The sequence below is a fragment of the Labeo rohita genome, chromosome 3 (genome assembly GCF_022985175.1).
Source record: "Labeo rohita strain BAU-BD-2019 chromosome 3, IGBB_LRoh.1.0, whole genome shotgun sequence".
In the NCBI taxonomy this organism is placed as follows: domain Eukaryota; kingdom Metazoa; phylum Chordata; class Actinopteri; order Cypriniformes; family Cyprinidae; genus Labeo; species Labeo rohita.
In genome coordinates, this window is record NC_066871.1 from 14,825,043 (window position 1) to 14,843,211 (window position 18,169).

An 18,169-nucleotide genomic window follows, 5' to 3' on the forward strand; every position below is an offset into this window, starting at 1 on the left:
TATTTATGTGTCCATCTATAAAGTATGTAGACTGTCAAACATACACAACTGTTAGCCAATTATATCAGTGGGCGTTTACTTCTGAGTCTACAATCCACCACACCTATTCAAACAGAGCGTACTGATGAGGGGGTCAAAACAGAACTCAAAATAGCCTATTACTTCTAAAGTATGTTTTTAATGTAAAAATCTTGATAACATTATAAGTGGTCCTTAGAAAATAGTACAAAATAATAAAAAAGGCAGTTCATGAACCTTTTACATTGGAAATTTGAAAGTCATCATCATATAAGTGCCTCTTGTTTGTTTAGCAAAGACTGGAAAAGAGAATTACAACATCCTTTTGTCAGGACAGCTCAGCAGCAGCAGTCTCCGCTGAAAACAATTCTTTTTTTTCTCCAGCGTTCAAAGCTTGACTTGTTTCAGAACAATTCATAAATAATTGACTGAGCCCGATAGGCATGAAATACTTGCCGTTAGTCTCGGGAGATTTGCAGAACGTAATTAATAAAAACTGACCTTGAGATAGCAAGAGGTGATTTACTGCAAGCAGCAGAGAGGAAATGAAACAGAGCGAATGAGAGAAGGCCCAAAAGGCACAAAGCACGGACTTGGGCCTTCTTGATCTGGGTTATCATAACTCTTACCTGCCCAGCCAGCATCTCATAGAGCAGAACTCCAAAAGCCCACCAGTCCACTGACTTTCCATAAGGCTGGTAAGCGATGATCTGAAACAGACACACTCAGAGCGTAAGGCGTAAAAAAACAATTAATAATGTGTGACACTCCAAGGACACCTGTAAATATTAAAATCAATCCCGCCATATGCTGATTTCAATATGTGTTACAATGTGTTGTATATACGTGTTTTATGTGAAACAAGCAGCTTAAGCTTAGAGGACTAAATGAACTCAAATCCCTTCATTCTTGCAGAACGTTGTGTCTTGGTTTGGAAGTGTGTTGATATGAATCCATCTCTAGCTCATGCTGCTGGTGTTACACTTGGAGCAGTACCATCTGGTGCTCAGTGAAATGAACGCGAGATATCTAATCAACATAACTCTCTATTGCACAATGCTGCCTCTGGGTAACAAACCCATTTTCTCCAATATGAGCTCATGATGGCAATACAATGGTTAATATTGAAAGGATGACTTTAATAAACTTTAATACAAAGCTTTTTCTTGGACATACTATAGTATGTCCCGGCAGTCATTTCAAAATCTTCTACTGCTTTGTCTTACAGTTTTGCTTTGGAGAAATGCCTTGGGAATCGCATTTCAGTTCATTCTTTACACATCAAAAAATAAGATTTACATTTGCTACTGAGTCATTTTAAAACATTTAGACATTTACATGAATTACTTCTGTGTTATGTAGAACTGAATCTTCGCAAAGAATTCAACTGCCAGGCGATCTGACCAATCATAATGCAGAATCCGCCATTTTTGTTCAACAAACAAACTAGACAAAAAAGAGTAGATTAACTATGGTAAACTTGAACCGGAAAAAAGGGTGTGTATTGATGTTTTTCCGCAATTTAAACAAGATACATTTTGATGTTCATTCATGTTTATTTCATGCTTTAAAGGCACAATATGTAAATTTTCACCGCTAGAGGGTGCATATTCAAAACAAACAAGAAACAAAAACGTAGTTTGATGGCGTCGTGACTGAGTGTGGAATCATGGGAGTTGTACAATCCATCGGGACTTGGGCAGAAATCATGTTCATGGATGAGCTAATGTTTTAAAGACTTATTAAGACCACTGCATTATGAAGCAGGGTGGGGCTGAAAGTCGTGGAAGCGAAACAAGGCCACTAGAGCAGTTGCTAATGCAGGACGAGTGCGATACATGTCTCAAAAGCAGCGGAGCTTTTATTATGCCACAGTCGACCATTTCCGCTTCTTTCAGTCATGCGTATGTGAGGTAAAACAGCGCTGTTTTCTCATACTATGTACATTTGAGTGTGTTAAAAGTTTTGTTATAATGCTACTTTGTGCATTCGTTACTTTAACTAGTAAATATGAAAAGATAATCGATTCATGTGCCGCTTGAACTGAGACACTCCAGCAATCTGTCACGACACATTAAAGAGCCACAAAATGGTATTTTTTGTTTAAATGTCTTTAAAAATGACAAAATTTCCTCTTTCCCCCGCAATGTATTTTTCACTGCGCGAGAACATGATGTGTGGCGTGCTTCCTAGAAACAACACTGCAAATTTGTAAGGTTAGATGAACTTAAATTAGTCTAGTTACTGAATGGCAGATGTGGGCATGTGTTAGAACAAGTGCAGGTACAGTAATGAAAGCCCTGGTAGATGCGCAAATGTCTATAAATTATACATGCAAGAAATATGTAAGCCACTGGCTCTCTTTTCTCATCCAACACTTCTGCACTCATCAATGAACATGTACAGGACACTTTTCAAGCTCTCACCTCAGGGGCAATGTAGTCAGGTGTCCCACAGAAGGTCTTGGTGGTGACTCCATCCAACATATTCTCCTTGCACATGCCAAAGTCAGCAATTTTGATATGACCCTCCATGTCCAACATGACATTATCCAACTTTAGATCTCTGATGCACAAAGATGTGACAGAAATCAGCGTAGAACACGATTGTGAGAAAATTAGTTGTTCAAAGAAGGTAGAGGCTTTCATAGCCCATGATGTGTTAAAAAAATTACAAATATATATAATATATATTGAATTTCATATAACTTGTAAAAGTACACACAAACAGCAATATTTACCTACATCAAGTGTGACAAACTCCGGTTCTGGAGGGCCGCAGCCCTGCAGAGTTTAGATGCAACACTAATTAAACACACCCGATCCAACTAATCAGTTCCTTCAGGCTTAATTGAAAACTGCATAGTATGTGTGTTGGAACAAGGTTGGAACAAAACTCTGCAGGGCTGTGGCCCTTCAGGAACTGAGTTTGACACCCCTGGCCTACATGTTTATATGTGACCCTGGACCACAAAACTAGTCATAATAGTCAATTTTTTGAAATTGAGATGTATACATCATCTAAAAGCCGAATGAATCGACTTTCCGTTGATGTATGGTTTGTTAGGATAGGACAATATTTGGTCAAGATACAACTATTTAAAAATCTGGAATCTGAAGCTGCAAAAAATCTAAGTATTGAGAAAATTGCCTTTAAACTAGTCAAATGATATACATATTGATAATCAAAAATGAAGTTTTGATATATTTACGGTTGAAAATTTACAAACATATATTTACAGAACATGTTCTTTACTTCATATCCTAATGATTTTGGCATAAAAGAAAAATAGATCATTTTGACCCATTCAATGTATTTTTGGCTACTGCTACAAATATACCCAGTTTTGTGGTCCAGGGTCACATATGATGGTAGTTTAGGGGAGAATGAATTTTCCACTCCATCACTATTTTTCAATCCAAAAACACTATTTAAACATCTTTGTCACTTTGTTAAACAAGTGCAACAATGCACACCTAATGGCCAGATTAAAAGTGTAAAAATCATTGCAGTATTCACTCGCTCTTTTTATTTCGCCAGCAAAATCATCCCAACACACCATTAATATTCATTATACTGGCCGACCCTAGCAGCTTCATAAGGAGAAGCACGGGTGAGCTTGATGAAGGAGAAAAAAGGGCTCTGTAAAGAATTCATGAGTGCAGTCTGTTTGTAGTGGAAACATGCGGTGGAGGTTTTGTGTTAACAGCCTGGATTACAGACCTACTTCCTGTTTAGGCCACCATCCAGGGGCACACTCGCTACACTTGTACAATAAAAATGCAATGAAACACAAAGTGATTCACACTTTACTGTTTCATGAAGTCGCAGGTCATGTTTAATTAATCACTGCTTGAGAAGTCCAATGTTTTTTGGCCAATAAAAAATTCTGGAAAGACTTATTGTGTTGTCAATGTTGATCGCCACCCAGTTAAACAACAGTACAATAAATTGAACGGACAGTACTTCCATCCCTCAAGGCCATTTTTTTGTTTGTGTCAAACTAAATACAGCATCGACTAAGATCAATTGCTGTGTAAGCAAGTGTGTTTTGGTGTGTGTTGCTCTGAAAGCAATTCGTCTAGTATCCCAGCACCACTAAAGACCGTTGTGGTGGCCATATTGAAGAGTCAATTGTTATCAGGAAGACTTTTCTCACTTCTATGTGTGATTGACATGTGTGTTGCTGTCTGGGCTTCACTCACCTGTATATAATACCCTTCACATGCAGGAAGAACAGGCCTATGGCGATTTCTGCAGCATAAAACCTAAACACACACACACACACCCGAATCAATATGAACATCTGAGTACAGGAGATGAATCCGTTAAGTTGGTTTTCTTGGACAATCTTCATGGCTGGAAGTCAGCCAGGTGGTCATTATCAAAAAAAAAAACAAAAACAAAGCAGAGGGGACCGCATAGTGTGACGACTACCCAATCAGAATTGAGTATTCCAGACATATTTCTAATAAATAATATAACAGTCTGATAAAGGTGTGTTTTCTGCTGAGAGCATTGAAACTGGAGCTCTGCCCTCAGAAACGACATAAGAGAGATAAAGCAAGCCAGATATCTGTTATTAATACAAGCAGTGAAATCTTTTATTTATCAGGTGGTGTGTTTGTCTGTCCTATATTTTAGAGCAACATTTGAAAAGAATTAGCATTCGTGCTCAGTGACTAATGCAGCTGGGGGTGGAGCAGGAAACATGCCTCACTATAGAGTCAGATAATGTCAAAAGATAACTTCTGTTTCCAGGCCACAGCAGCAGCCAGCCTCTGGCTATCACCACTAAGAGAGAGAGAGGTGATTTCACTAAACATTTGAAACACTTTTACATGAAGTATTTTAGCAGAAAACATTCACTAACTACCTGTAATGAGGCACTAACTACACTATAACTGCTGTAGCAGTGGGCAAAACAAACAGTCAGTGATTAAAGAAGAATAAGAAACTAATTACAAGAAACAGGACAAAAAACTACAGTAGAACAAATAAATAAGAAATGCTACATACATAGTATGAAGTAATTTGGTTCCAAAATGCTATAAATCCATTTTGATTCATTTAAGTAAAAATGTGTTTACCAAGAAAGTGGCTAGATGAAAACCACTATTTTCTGTTTCAAACTTTCACATAGCATTTTTTAGGTTATAATAATATTAAAAATTTAAATCCAGATTTACATTTCCAGAGATTTATTATAAAAACTGAAAAATTTTCCCCCACAAAATGCAGTAAATCCATCATGATTCTACGCTTACTTTTCTTTTTAGGAGCACTTGTGCTTCTAACTTAAAAAAATTTAGGAGCACAGTCAAAATTTCAGGAGCACCTTCTAATCAATAATCCAAAAATCTGATCTGATCAAAAATTTGCGTTCCCATTATGAGGTGATATTTGACTCCTTAAAGTGAATTAGAGGGGAATTTAGTTTTTACCTTTGTAATGGGATTTTTTTTACTTTATTAAAAGTATGTTATCTTTTATGTCAATTTTTTAAAATATATATTTTATAAGCTTTTTTAAATTTCTAATTAAAATAACAGAATAAGTTATCAATCAACTGAAATTAGTATTAACAAAATTAATTTGTACTACAGAGGTGGCATGCGTTCATAAATTCATGTTGAGATTAATGTTTTAAGTATAAAATTTTGAAAATAGAAATATTAAATGATTTAAATAACTGAAAAGAAGATACTTTAAAAATTAAACTAAAACTGCCAGTTGGTGACGGTTTTAATTACTGAATCATATAATTTATTTAATTCCTTCGAGCGGCTGATTCATTCAGGAATAAAGCAAGTGACTGTCTTTATGAATGGGTAATTGATTCATTGACTCACTAGATCCGTTTAAAAACGTGCGTTCATTCATAAAGGAAACACCGCTGTGTTTGAAAAGAGATGCACAGTAGCTCAGTTTTGACTTCATTTTGACGAAATAGTGCAAAGTCAGGCAATAGTGTTATAGTCAGACAATGTTAGTCACTTAATATTAACTTCTTGTTTATTTAACAGTTGTATTAAATCAATATCTCATTCACAAACTTCCATTATAATCAACAAAGCTCTCTACACTGCACAGTGAATCTCTTATTTACACTCTCTACACTTTATTTATGTTTATGAAAGGATTCGTCAGATATGTCTGTGATACATTACTTAACGTTGAAAACTAGGACGCGGGGTGTATTCAAAGCGTCGCCTTTACTGTTTACAATGCGTGAAATGGTGCGCTGTGATTGGCTGAGCGGATGTATCGCATTTTGCAGAGAAGGGAGACTGGTGTTTGTCGTGGTTTGGAAAGATAGGGAGAAAACATGACAGAATAACACGGCGGATATCGCATTGTGCATAAAATTAAAAACTGCCTTTTTAATACTGACCAGATACAATACTGATTTTGGCAGGAACTCAGTTTTGTAAAAAATGGCGTTTATCATCTTATTAAAGTTACAAAAGTGATTTAGTCAAGAGCAGTGAGAGATTTTCTCTCTTTTGTTGTTGATTAACATTAATGACAGACAGCAGGAATATTAGACTACTGTCACTTTAAGAGCTGCCCGGATCCAATATGCTGTTATACATGTTTTCTTTCTCAGCTGTTTGCTTTAACTTAAGACCTAAATGACTGTGTTTACGAGGATACTTGCAAAGATGGGCATTTTGACACATACACAAGTGTGTGTTTAACCTGTAAAATCCTGTAAAATGGCAAAAATAACTCAGTTCAATACTCACTCTATGAGCACTGTCTTGACGTGCACACACCTTTCTGACAGTGCTCAGACAGCGCACACATTTAGTGAAATGAGTTTTCTTTTGCTGCTGATCGTGTTCCAACGGCTTAAAATGACTTGTTTTTAAACTGCAATGCTAAAAAATGCATGTAAACGAAGTTTTCGTAACCACGTAGCACAGCAACGTCACATGAACATGTAACAGCAATAGAGATGCTAACAGAAAATCTCCACCATTTGACAAATTTCTACTGGTTAATTGTGTGTACCGGTATATTGCTCACTTGCATACTGCTATATATCAATTAGTATATCTATTACTTTACTGTCATTCTTTTCAAACATGCTTTCTTTTTTGGAAGACTATAAGTGTCACATAAAGATATCAATTATTCATTAATTTTACACATTATTTATTAACAATGATTAATGCATTATTTTACTGTCATGTATTGTAGTGATGTATTAAATATATTATGCTTTGTTACACTTGCCCATTTTAAAAGTGTTTACTTTTATATTACATTGTCTGTAATTGTTACATTCAACTACATCTTAAACATTTTAAATGCTCAGTTGCAAACCTTGATTTATTTATATCAGCAGTTTTTTATTTTTGTTACATATAACTAGACTTAAAACATTTTAAATAATACATATCTTTATTTTTCCATTTTAAAAGTGAGTAATTTGAATCTAATTAGTGTAATTATGTTATTACATTCAACTACATTTCAAAACATTAAATAGTTTTAAATCATTGTCAAATAGAATATTACTTAATTTACATTTTTATTTCTTGAATTAAAACACTGATAATTGATTTCTTTATTTGATATTTAAGTGGTTATTCGCAGTCCTCCATACATTTCTATGTAAATCAGGCTCATACTTTGAGCTTCATTCACAAAACTGAGCGATTGTCTGCCGCAATTAACACTGTGTTTTTACCATCTGTGCTAATAGTCACCAAATGGCTTTTCGTTTAAGACAAGATGTTTGTGTACATTTTATGCATAGCAAATGATGCCTATATATACTGAGAGAATAAGGGAGGAGGAGCAAAGTAGCAAGAAAACAGTCATTATATCAAGGAATCAATACGACCGACTCTCATTATATCATAATACAAGCAAATAAAAAGCCCCCACTGTGTTCCATTACCATTGTGAGCTTTTGCATCTGGAAACCTGGTTCTATTCCATTTTCAACAGCGACAATGTGCTGCAACTGTTCCCTGCCCTCCCTGTCATTGGGTGCTCATAATCAACCTGACCTTTGAACTGCAGTGAGCTCCATACCCAACACAATGACAACACTGCTCTCCTCCACAGAGATGGGCTAATTCTTTATGATAAAGGGCAGACAGCAAGCTGAAAGCAGAGCAAATAGAGATGAAGCTTGTTAGATGTGGAGACAGAGTGTGGTTCTGAGAGGAGATTACCGCAAAGGTCAGCTCAGTCATCTACTGCCAAGGAGCCGCCCATACTGAGATCACCCTCAAACGCCTGTCTATTTGCCAGGGGTTCTTTCTCTTTCTTTAAATTAGTTACAGGTCGGTTCACAAGAATTTCAGCTTGGATATGACCACTTTAAATTAACCGAGGCATCAAACATTGAGTTTTATTTACTTGACTAGGGGTGTGTGACACTGACAAAAATTGATATTTTGAGGGGACTTTGGCATTGACGATAATTAAACAATATTTTGCTGAATGTGTTTTTGTGCTGGTATCTTGACTGGTTTAAACCTGTAGTTGACAACAAACTCCTGAACAAATCAAGATAATAATAAAGCTGTAAGCAGCGTTGATAGGGCCTTTGCACTGGGGCTCATCACCACCTGGTGGTTTTAGGAAAATAGCAAACAGTGGGCAATATGCATTTAAAGTGGTAAATACAGAAGAAATATGTCAAAGTCCTTTATATGTGCCAAACTTCCTGCTTCCTGCTACCAGGTGGTGGTGCTATGACTATGACTGAATACTGGCATGTAGATTTCTTCAAGCCAGCACTTTTATAAAACATGCAAAGTTTGGTGCAGATTGGACATTGTATGTTTAAGTTAGTGTAAAACAAGTAATTTCCTGTTGCCAGCATGTGGCGCTATGATTATAATTGAATATTGGTCTTTAGATGTGTTCAGACATCGTATGGCTGAGCTACAACACCTTTTATTCCCATGGCGAAACATCGAAGTCAGGCTGCCACAGACACACCCTTTAACAAAAACTCAAAATCTTCGCAATTTAACACTGCAAAGGCCTTTAGATTAGACTGACCAAATATATAATGCTGATGTCATTAAATCTCTATGAGGAGTTTATAAAAACAGACTTCCTGTTTACATGTGTCTGCCAAATTTCGTACACTGCCCTCCAAAAGTTTGGTTTTGGACGATATCAGCATAAATCCTTATCATTTTTTGGTGCAAATACATTAAAGTAACTTGACATTATCACTGAAGACCAGCAATAATAATTTTCATTTTTATTACATAATCATGGCAATATATACATGTCAAAGTCAGACATGCCCCTTTGCCAGCTGTGATGCTTGGTTAATGGTTTAAACTTGGCCCAGGTTTTTAGATTTTTGGGTCAGCACACCTTAATAGCTTCAATAACTGATTGCCAATTAATTTTTTGAATACAATGAATTTAGGCCCAGATTATGCAGAGCTGTAAGAGCTGCTAATGCTGGATATTTTGATGAATTGAAAATTTAAGTTTTTTCTATGTATAAACTGTTTATGTAATATGTTTTTGTAGTTTGTGTTGTCCCTTACCAGTTCAAAATGATCACAAATGAAAAAGAATTCACATTGTCCAAAACCCCACTTTTCTAGGGCGTTTCCAACCTTTGGAGGGCAGTGTACATGTATGTGACACATAGCTCGAGAGGCCATTTTGCCACACCCGCTTCTGAAACCCATATCAGATGTAAATTTTCACCACTTCTGGTGTGTGTGCAAAGTTTCATGAGTTTTCGAGCATATTTAGGCCCTCAAAAAAGTGATTATTTTTGAGAAGAAGAAGAAGAATTAGAATCAGTGCTCGGGCCCTAACAAGCATTCAAATTGTTTTTCAGGAACAAAGCAAGTGATTGTCTTTATGAATAAATCACTGAATCATTCACTTAACCAATTTGTTAAAAATGCAGATTCATTCAGGATTAAAACACCATCTGAGCAACAATCAGCAGTTCTTCTGTGGTTTGTTTGGAACTATTTTTGTTTGTGAAATAAAACAAAACTGAGAATACTGTTTAAAATTGAATAACAATATTATCGTCTGGTTTACTGAACTGTTGCATAAAATTAGTGTCATGTTTGCAACTTTGCTGATGTTTGGTAAAAACTGCACTCTTGTTTGTATGATATCGCTTAACTATCATATGAAATAAATACAAGACAAAAACAAAGGGCATTTTTGCTTCCATATCTTGAATTTGGAGTCACTGTCACTATTCTACCAAGCTGTATTCCACACAATCAAATCGTGCACTATCAAAGCATGTGTTTGTTTGGTTTTTGAAAGACAGTGTAGTAGCTTATAATTGTTAAAACAACAATTCTAATATTATTTTAGACAAAATAATCGCGCACACAAATGTACGAGGACAAATAAGCTTTTTTTATATTTCCTCTTATTCATCTGCCTGAATACCTCATCAAAACACAGGGAGGAGAGATGAATAGATGAATAAAGTGCTGCAGGGATGACACATTTCTTTAGGCCAAAAACACGGAAATGAGTGAGCATTTCAGCCTTTCCAGTTCCATTGTCCCAAAAGTCAATGGGTTTTTCAAAATGTATTTGTGTTTAAATGCCTGAAGTAAAGTCTATGGTCTGTGGTGGCTAGGCTTCAAACTTTATCATGATGAACAAAACGTTTAAGAATCAAGAACTGCTTGGTTGGCCTACAAGAAATGTCATCACTGCAACACTTCATAGAGCAGCAGAAATAGAGCTAAAAAGAAAAAAAAAGAAGAGTGAAAGAGAAAGTCAGAGATGACCTGGCCTTTGTACACCTAATTATGAATTATGCTGAGTAGACACCTCATATCTCCAACAGGAGGGCACTGAGGAAGAGGAAGAGACGAAGCGGCAGCAGCGAGAGTGGGTCAAACTACTTTGAGGTCACTTTGAAGTGACAACACAGCACAGCGGGAAACACTTTCAGCCCTATGAATGTTCCTCCTTTCTACTCATCATCCAATTGGGCAAAACAAGCAGAGCACCTGTTCATTCTACACGGTGTGTTAGCTGGACGAGTTCAACCACATTCAACTAACTGACACACATTGGTGTGCACATCATGAACTAATCAATGTGCTCATCAATGAACTAATCATTGAGCTCATGGTTGAAATAATCAAGCTGATTAAAAAGCTTATCAGTTTAACTGTGAACAAGTTCTTTGAAGTTAACATTTAATGTTGGGGAATGCATCAACGTGCAGGTGCTTGACTCAAAGGAATCATCGATCAGTCACATTAGCCATTCATCTGACTTCGGATGGATGAATCTAAAATTGCCACATCTTTGCAGTGTGGCCACTTAATGGTGTATGGTATGAAGAGACAAAGACGAGAGCTGTACTCACACAGCGTGGGGTTCCTTAAACTTGCCGACCTGCTGGATATGATACATGAGATCCCCACCACTGATGTATTCCATGACAAAGTACAGGCGGTCCTGTAGATACAAAGAGACAGTAGGGTAAGAGACAAACACAGGACAGTTGAGAAAAGATGACAGAGTTAGACCCCATTCAAATCCCATCTTGGATGACAAGGGGATGAGTACATTAACTGGACATTTTTGTTCTGGAAGTGGACTTCTTCTTTAATAAAAAGGCTTCAGTCTGTAAGAGTCCGTTGTCAGAGAATTGGACCACATTGGGCATGTTGTATATTTTTGGTTCATTAAAAAAGAAACAGCTCATAGGAGTCATTCATTTAGGAATCCGACAGAATTTATATTTCCATTTATTCATATATTTATCCAAATATGATTCTGATTACTGTTGTGCTGATATTTACAGCAAAATTTTATGATATGCCTATGGATTTGATATTACTTTTACTGTCACTCAACCCCCTGCAAGAATATTTACTTATAGTGACACAAGCCTGTAATACATTTTTACTCACACACGCACACACAACTGCACATCCACACACTAATACACGAGACAAATCCCAGGGCCAAAATCCAAAGATCAAAACACGCTGGACGTCTTCGTATCTGCAAGTTTCAGCCACATTTTCCCTGGGCTCCATTTTATTGGCTTTCTTCCTGTAATGATGAGGCTTATTTTGCATCAGTTGCGGGTGGTGTAATTTCCTGCAGTGGTGGTGGTGGTGTGTGTGTGTGTGTGTGTGTGTGTGATGGTCAGGGGAATTAGAGTCAGGGAGGATTAAGAGACTGAAAGTGATGAAGAGTGCGAGGGGGAGACGGACTGCTAGGCAGCAGTGCTTAAAGGAGGTCCCATCACTGTCAGGCAGGAAAGAGGGCGGGCGGGAAAGAGTCTTTACCTCACTCCACTACACACCAACTACCTAAACCCCCACGACTACAACACATCTGCATACACAACCACATATACACACACTCGCACATCTGACTAACTCCCCATTATAGGCTTGAGGATAATCTACATGACTGCAGCTGTTTGGCTGTCAAATACCTCCTGTGACTGATCCCCCTCCATAAAGAAATCCCCTCCCAACACCGCTCTCAAATATCTCGCCGCTAACTGGGCTTTATTTGCTCTTAACGAATGCGTGTGCGAAGGAGGAGATGATTTAGTGACGTCGCTTTGTTTGAGATCCAATGCATTGCTAGAAAAACCAGGCATGAAAGAGCTTCGGCCGTGTGACGTCACAATCTTTTCCTCCCCCAGAGTCTCCTTGGTTTCTGACTCAGTCCTCTCTATCATTTGACTCGCACTTCCTGTCTCGATTTCTCCGTCTCTCGCTATCTTGCTGTCGGTGACAGGGGCTCATGCGGTGCTCAGTAGGATGTTGAGAGATGGCGATGCTGCCTGTCACAGCTCTGCTGCGGCCACAGATGAGTGTGTGGCGCGCTGCCCCCCTGTGAGCATGTCACATCCACATGACCACACACACACACACCATTCTTGTCGATGTACAAATGACTGCAGTCTCTAAGCAGCATGTGGGGGATGGGGAGGGATGGATTCAAGTGTGTGTCTGTGTGTGAGTTTGTGTGTGTTTGGTCATGTGCTATAAAATGAAAGAACACAAAGCGACATGTGTGCCCACGCTTAAGGTTATCAGAGGATATACATTGAGAGGAGAAAAAGGGAGATGAGTTGAGATGAAAAGGAGAGGGGATGAGATGCTAAGAGGAGGAGCAAAATAAATAACATGAAATGAGATGAGAGCAGAAGAGGTGAAGAGAAGAGAAATGAAGTGGAGAACATGAGGTAAGAAGAGAACAGGAGAAGAGAAGATGAGGTAAAGAGAGGAGAAGAGACAACATGAGAAGATACGGGATGAGATTAAAAGAGAAGGAGAAGAGCAAAAGAGAGGACAAGGGGAAATGAGAACTGAATAGACAACAGGAGATTAGACAATGACATGAGGAGAGGTGAGATGAGAGACGAGTAGAGATGAGACTATGCAAGACGAGACGAGACAAGAAAAGACAAGACGAGATGAAGTGAGACTAGATCATACGAGATGAGACGAGAAGAGATTAGATGAGACAAGGCGAAAAGAGACGAGACTAGAGAAGAGACAAGATGAGGCGAGAAGAGATGAGATGAGATGAGACAAGACAAGACAAGACGAAACGAGATGAGAGACAAGGAGGTGAGAAGGGACAAGATGAGAAGAGACCACAAGAGAAGAAAAAGACAAGATGAGGCGAGACTAGACGAGAAGAGATGAGAAAAGACAAGAAGAGACGAGATGAGATAAGGAGAGAAGAGATGAGACAAGTAGAGACAAAACTAAGTAAGACAAAATGAGACAAGACGAGACAAGACTAGAAGAGATGAAAAGAGACGAGATGAGACAAGAAGTGACTAGCTGAAAAGAGACAAGAAGACAAGAGACTAGACGAGAAGAGACGAGAGGAGACGAGATGAGGCAAGAAGAGGAGAGAAGAGATGAAAGACGAGGCAAGAAGAAAAGAGGAGAGACTAGACGAGAAGATACGAGATGAGACTAGATGAGACGAGATGAGAGACTAGCTAAGACGAGACGAGGAGAAGAGACTAGACGAGACTAGAGGAGAGGTGATGAGATGAGGCACGAAGAGGAGAGAAGAGATGAGACAAGACGAGATGAGACAAGACGAGATGATAAGAGACGAGACAAGAGGAGACAAGGTGAGAAGAGGAGAGACGAGACGAGATGAGGCAAGACTAGACAAGAAGAGACAAGATAAGATGAGGAGAGACTAGCTGAGATGAGACATGATGAGAAGAGACTAGACGAAAAGAGAAGAGATGAGGGGAGACGAAGCAAGAAGAGGAGAGAACAGATGAGACGAAAGATGAGACAGGAAAAGGAGAGACTAGACGGGAAGAGACGAGATGAGAAGGAAAAAAACGAGATGAGATGAGATGAGACAAGACGAGAAGACAGTAGACAAGAAGAGATGAGACTAGAGGAGAGGAGATGAGATGAGACAAGAAAAGAAGAGAAGAGATGAGACAAAACAGGAAAAACAACAAGAGATGGGACGAGAGGTACCATGGTCTGAAAGCAGGAGTGCAGTTGAGTGAGAAATGGTGGTTTTCCTGCCAAGGCCAACACTCTCTTCTCCACCATAGTGCATTCAACATCATCATCCTGGATCACCACGTCCTTCTTCAGGATCTTTATGGCAAACAGCTCATCACCTCCCTTTCTCTCTGCCAACATCACCTACAAAAAGACAAACAGAGAGAGAGAGTGTTAAGGAAGCAGGGATGTTCAGAGTTATGTAACCAAACACATAACCAAAGCATTTGAGCTACCAAGCAGGAGGAGATCAGCAAAGCAACACTGTAACAGCACATTAGCTTCATTTATTAGCAGAAGATACACTGGCCTTTGACTGCAGATCAATATAGCAGCATTTACACTCATTCTCAGTAGTTTAGAGCATGTTAGGCCAGAGAACACACAGTAGGCACAGATGATATAAAAATACGAAGAGAAATGACAAACAGAAGAGACGAAGCTCTCACACGTGTGAAGACAATAAGGAGCAGATTTGAGTATGGCACAATTGCATGGTGAAGGAAATCTTGAGCGATAGAAGGGTAGATTTTAATTGTGCTCATTTTTAGGATTGAGCCTGAGGGCACATGTACTAAAGAGAAAAGACAACCAGAGAGAGAGAAGGGTAAAAAAACTGAGGAAAAAAGAGGGAGAAAGTTTAAAGAGTAAAGAGAGACTGAGCAATAGAAATGAGAAATAGATTAAATATAAAAGCGAGAGATGAATATCATAAACAATAAAAAGCATAAATATTTGAATTAAAATGCAGAAACATTTTAATATAAATAAAACTTAACCAACATACATTTTTATGAATCCAAAATTAGTGAGAAAAAAAATGTTATATGGTAAATAAAACCTGCCTGAAAAAATTAAATTACATGTCTAACATCATTCAATTTTAATAATGCCAATTAAAATATCAAAAACTAAAACTACAGCTAAGCTACAATCTAAATGCACTAAAACAACTAAATCAAAACTAAATAATGGGGTTATAACATATGAAACAAATGAATTATAAAATAAATTTAAAAATGTTAAAAATTGTAAAAAAAAAAAAATCACAACAATTCCACTAAGCAGAGAATGAAACAGTCAAGCCATTCAGAAACATTTTCTCTAAATATTTAGACGTCTGTTAAAAAACACCACAAAAATACAGCTGAAACATAGATGACCTAGACGAATGACATCAAACGTTGATCTCAGTTAATAGCATTAAAAGGAAAACAAATAAGAGCTTTCAAAGCAGCAGCTTTTCAAGCTCTGTGGTGCTCGACTTACTAGTACATCACATCCATATGCAAATGAAAAACAACTTTTCAGTAGCATGACAATAGTGTTAGCACTTTCAAAACAGTGTAGCTTTTCCAATAACAAGCTACTTTTTTTTTTTCAACAAGTGGCAGCGCAGTAAGACAAGGCAGCAAACAAACACGCTCTCCTAAAATATCCTCTTTCTCTCATATATGTAGTGCTAGAAATCAGATTCTTTGAAGTGACTCTGTTCATGTAAACAAACCAATTCAAAAAATAATTTACCAATTTGAGTTCCTATGCAGCATTTTACATTTTTATACACAGCAATTTGATCAGGTTCAGGTTGTGGAAAAAGTAGCCTGACTGTAGCATAACTATTTATGTGTATCTTGTAGTTTGAAAAGCTACGGATTCAAATTAGTTCCCAACACTGTTATGCGTGTGTGTGATAAATTTAAACCCAATCCAATATGCCTGACACAGCCACAGCATTTCTTGTCACCAAACCAATAGCGCTTCATCAGTGTGTGAAAGCATCTCTCAAATACCTTCCCTCATTCTGCGTCAAGGTCACATAGAAAGAAACCTAAAAGAGGAAAAGTAATGCTTGAAGTAACTTTATGGACAGTTTAACTCTGCCTTTTAGCTCTCTCTTGAAAATAAATGCACATATTGAAATGAGCAGAGTTATTTCAGTGTAAAGGCAGCCCCAGATGGACACCTTGTGACTGGCGATGGGAAAAGAGAAGCGATACACTTCAACATTACAGAGGACACCATCTGCTCCTCACAGGCTCTACACCCTAACACACACACACACACACACACACACACACACATACTCTGGCAGCATAGCAAGCAGGTCATATCCATTCCAACGCATTCATTACCGCTGCATACCTGTTTAGAAAAACGCACATCAAACAAAAGGTACACGACTGCACACAGTGCTCCAAAGTCTCAAGGACATTGTCAGCTAGAGCAGCCGCACAAAAGTATCTGCTGGGCCCTGGATGAGAACTGCTCCAGGATCAGCATTTTCAAGGACAGGATCTGATCAATGATTGTGTCTCCAACTGTGAGATCTGCATCAAACCCAAAATCACGCAACTGGACTTGTGAAAGTGCACATCTGTCAGCTTTTGAAGCTCCCTCTGCTGAAGGCTCATCATCATGGAATATACAGAACTGTCTTTTTGACAAAGTGTCATTTTTAAAGAAATAGTTCCAAAAAAGAAAATTCTGTCTTTAACTACTCACCCTCATGCTGTTCCAAACCCGTGAGACCGTTCATCTTGAGAACACAATTTAAGATATTTCTGAGAGCTTTCTGACCCTGCATAGACAGCAACACAACTACCATGTTCAATGCCCAGAAAGGTAGTAAGGACATCATTAAAATAGCCCATATGACAGTGTCAAGCTTTTATATATGGGTGGAGAGCGGAGCATTTAAGTTGCGCACAGAACACAAAACTGACGGGAGCGGCTCTGGTGGGAAAAACTGAGTGGATTTAAAACTTTCAGGTGACACACAGCTCATTTTTCCATCACTGTAAGTTGAAACCACACATGAAAATACGCAACACAAGGTAGACACACGTTTTGTGCAGCAGAGTGGCTCTCTCACTCTGTATGATGTAGGGCTGCCCACGACCGACTAAAGATTATTCTGGTCGACTAGTAGTCGTTCATTTTAAGCATTAGTCGACTATTAGTCACGCGTTTATTACTAAACCATACCAATCATAATAATGAGCCTTTAATAGCCTACATAGCCTAATAACCGCTCAAGCACACGCAAAAAAAGCTTGCCACAGTGCACCGGCAGATATAATAATTATGAATGTTTCTGCAAGGAGACTGCATTAACATATTAATAAGTTATTGCTAAACTAGCGCTTTCTTTGTTTTTGAGATGAAGTCGGTGACACTGACTAGTAATATTCACAGTAGTGATCCAGGGACGCCCCTATGTATTCTGCGCCCCCTGAAGAGCATATTCACCTGGGATGAGGGTGGGATGTTCCCCCTTGGTAAAAATCGCGACCTCATTCCGGGGGGTGTCCCTTTCCATAGAAATCACATTCCACGTTGCCCTTGGTAATTCGCAGTCACGTTCCACCTGGTACAAATAGTGATCACCGATAACGTTCCCCTTGGTAGAAATCACGCTCCATCTGCGGGCCCTTGGAATCGTCCTGACCTTCCCCCCCTTACGGCGCCCCTGGATGCGCCCTATATGCATGTTTCATACGGATTACATAATCTGAAAATGTTTTCTATTTGACATGGTTTGTTTAAAAGTAGACATTTCACTCTTTAGAGATATATTTTTTCATGTCTGTTAGCCAAGTACACACAGAGTTTCAAAGTTTTGTGCCCAAGTTCACAGA

General features: G+C 38.3%; 1 protein-coding gene across 2 annotated transcripts in view; it reads right to left on the bottom strand.

The window, feature by feature from the left end:
* Positions 1 to 18,169, bottom strand: part of prkcbb (protein kinase C, beta b) — a 158,612-nt gene that overhangs the window by 40,071 nt on the left and 100,372 nt on the right. For both annotated transcript variants that reach the window (XM_051102886.1, XM_051102880.1), the window contains exons 10-14: positions 14,499 to 14,672; positions 11,375 to 11,466; positions 4,224 to 4,286; positions 2,445 to 2,583; positions 648 to 728 (exon numbers count right to left, since the gene is read on the bottom strand). In XM_051102886.1, the coding sequence (XP_050958843.1) occupies positions 648 to 728; positions 2,445 to 2,583; positions 4,224 to 4,286; positions 11,375 to 11,466; positions 14,499 to 14,672 (549 nt within the window). The remainder of the gene's footprint in view (positions 1 to 647; positions 729 to 2,444; positions 2,584 to 4,223; positions 4,287 to 11,374; positions 11,467 to 14,498; positions 14,673 to 18,169) is intronic.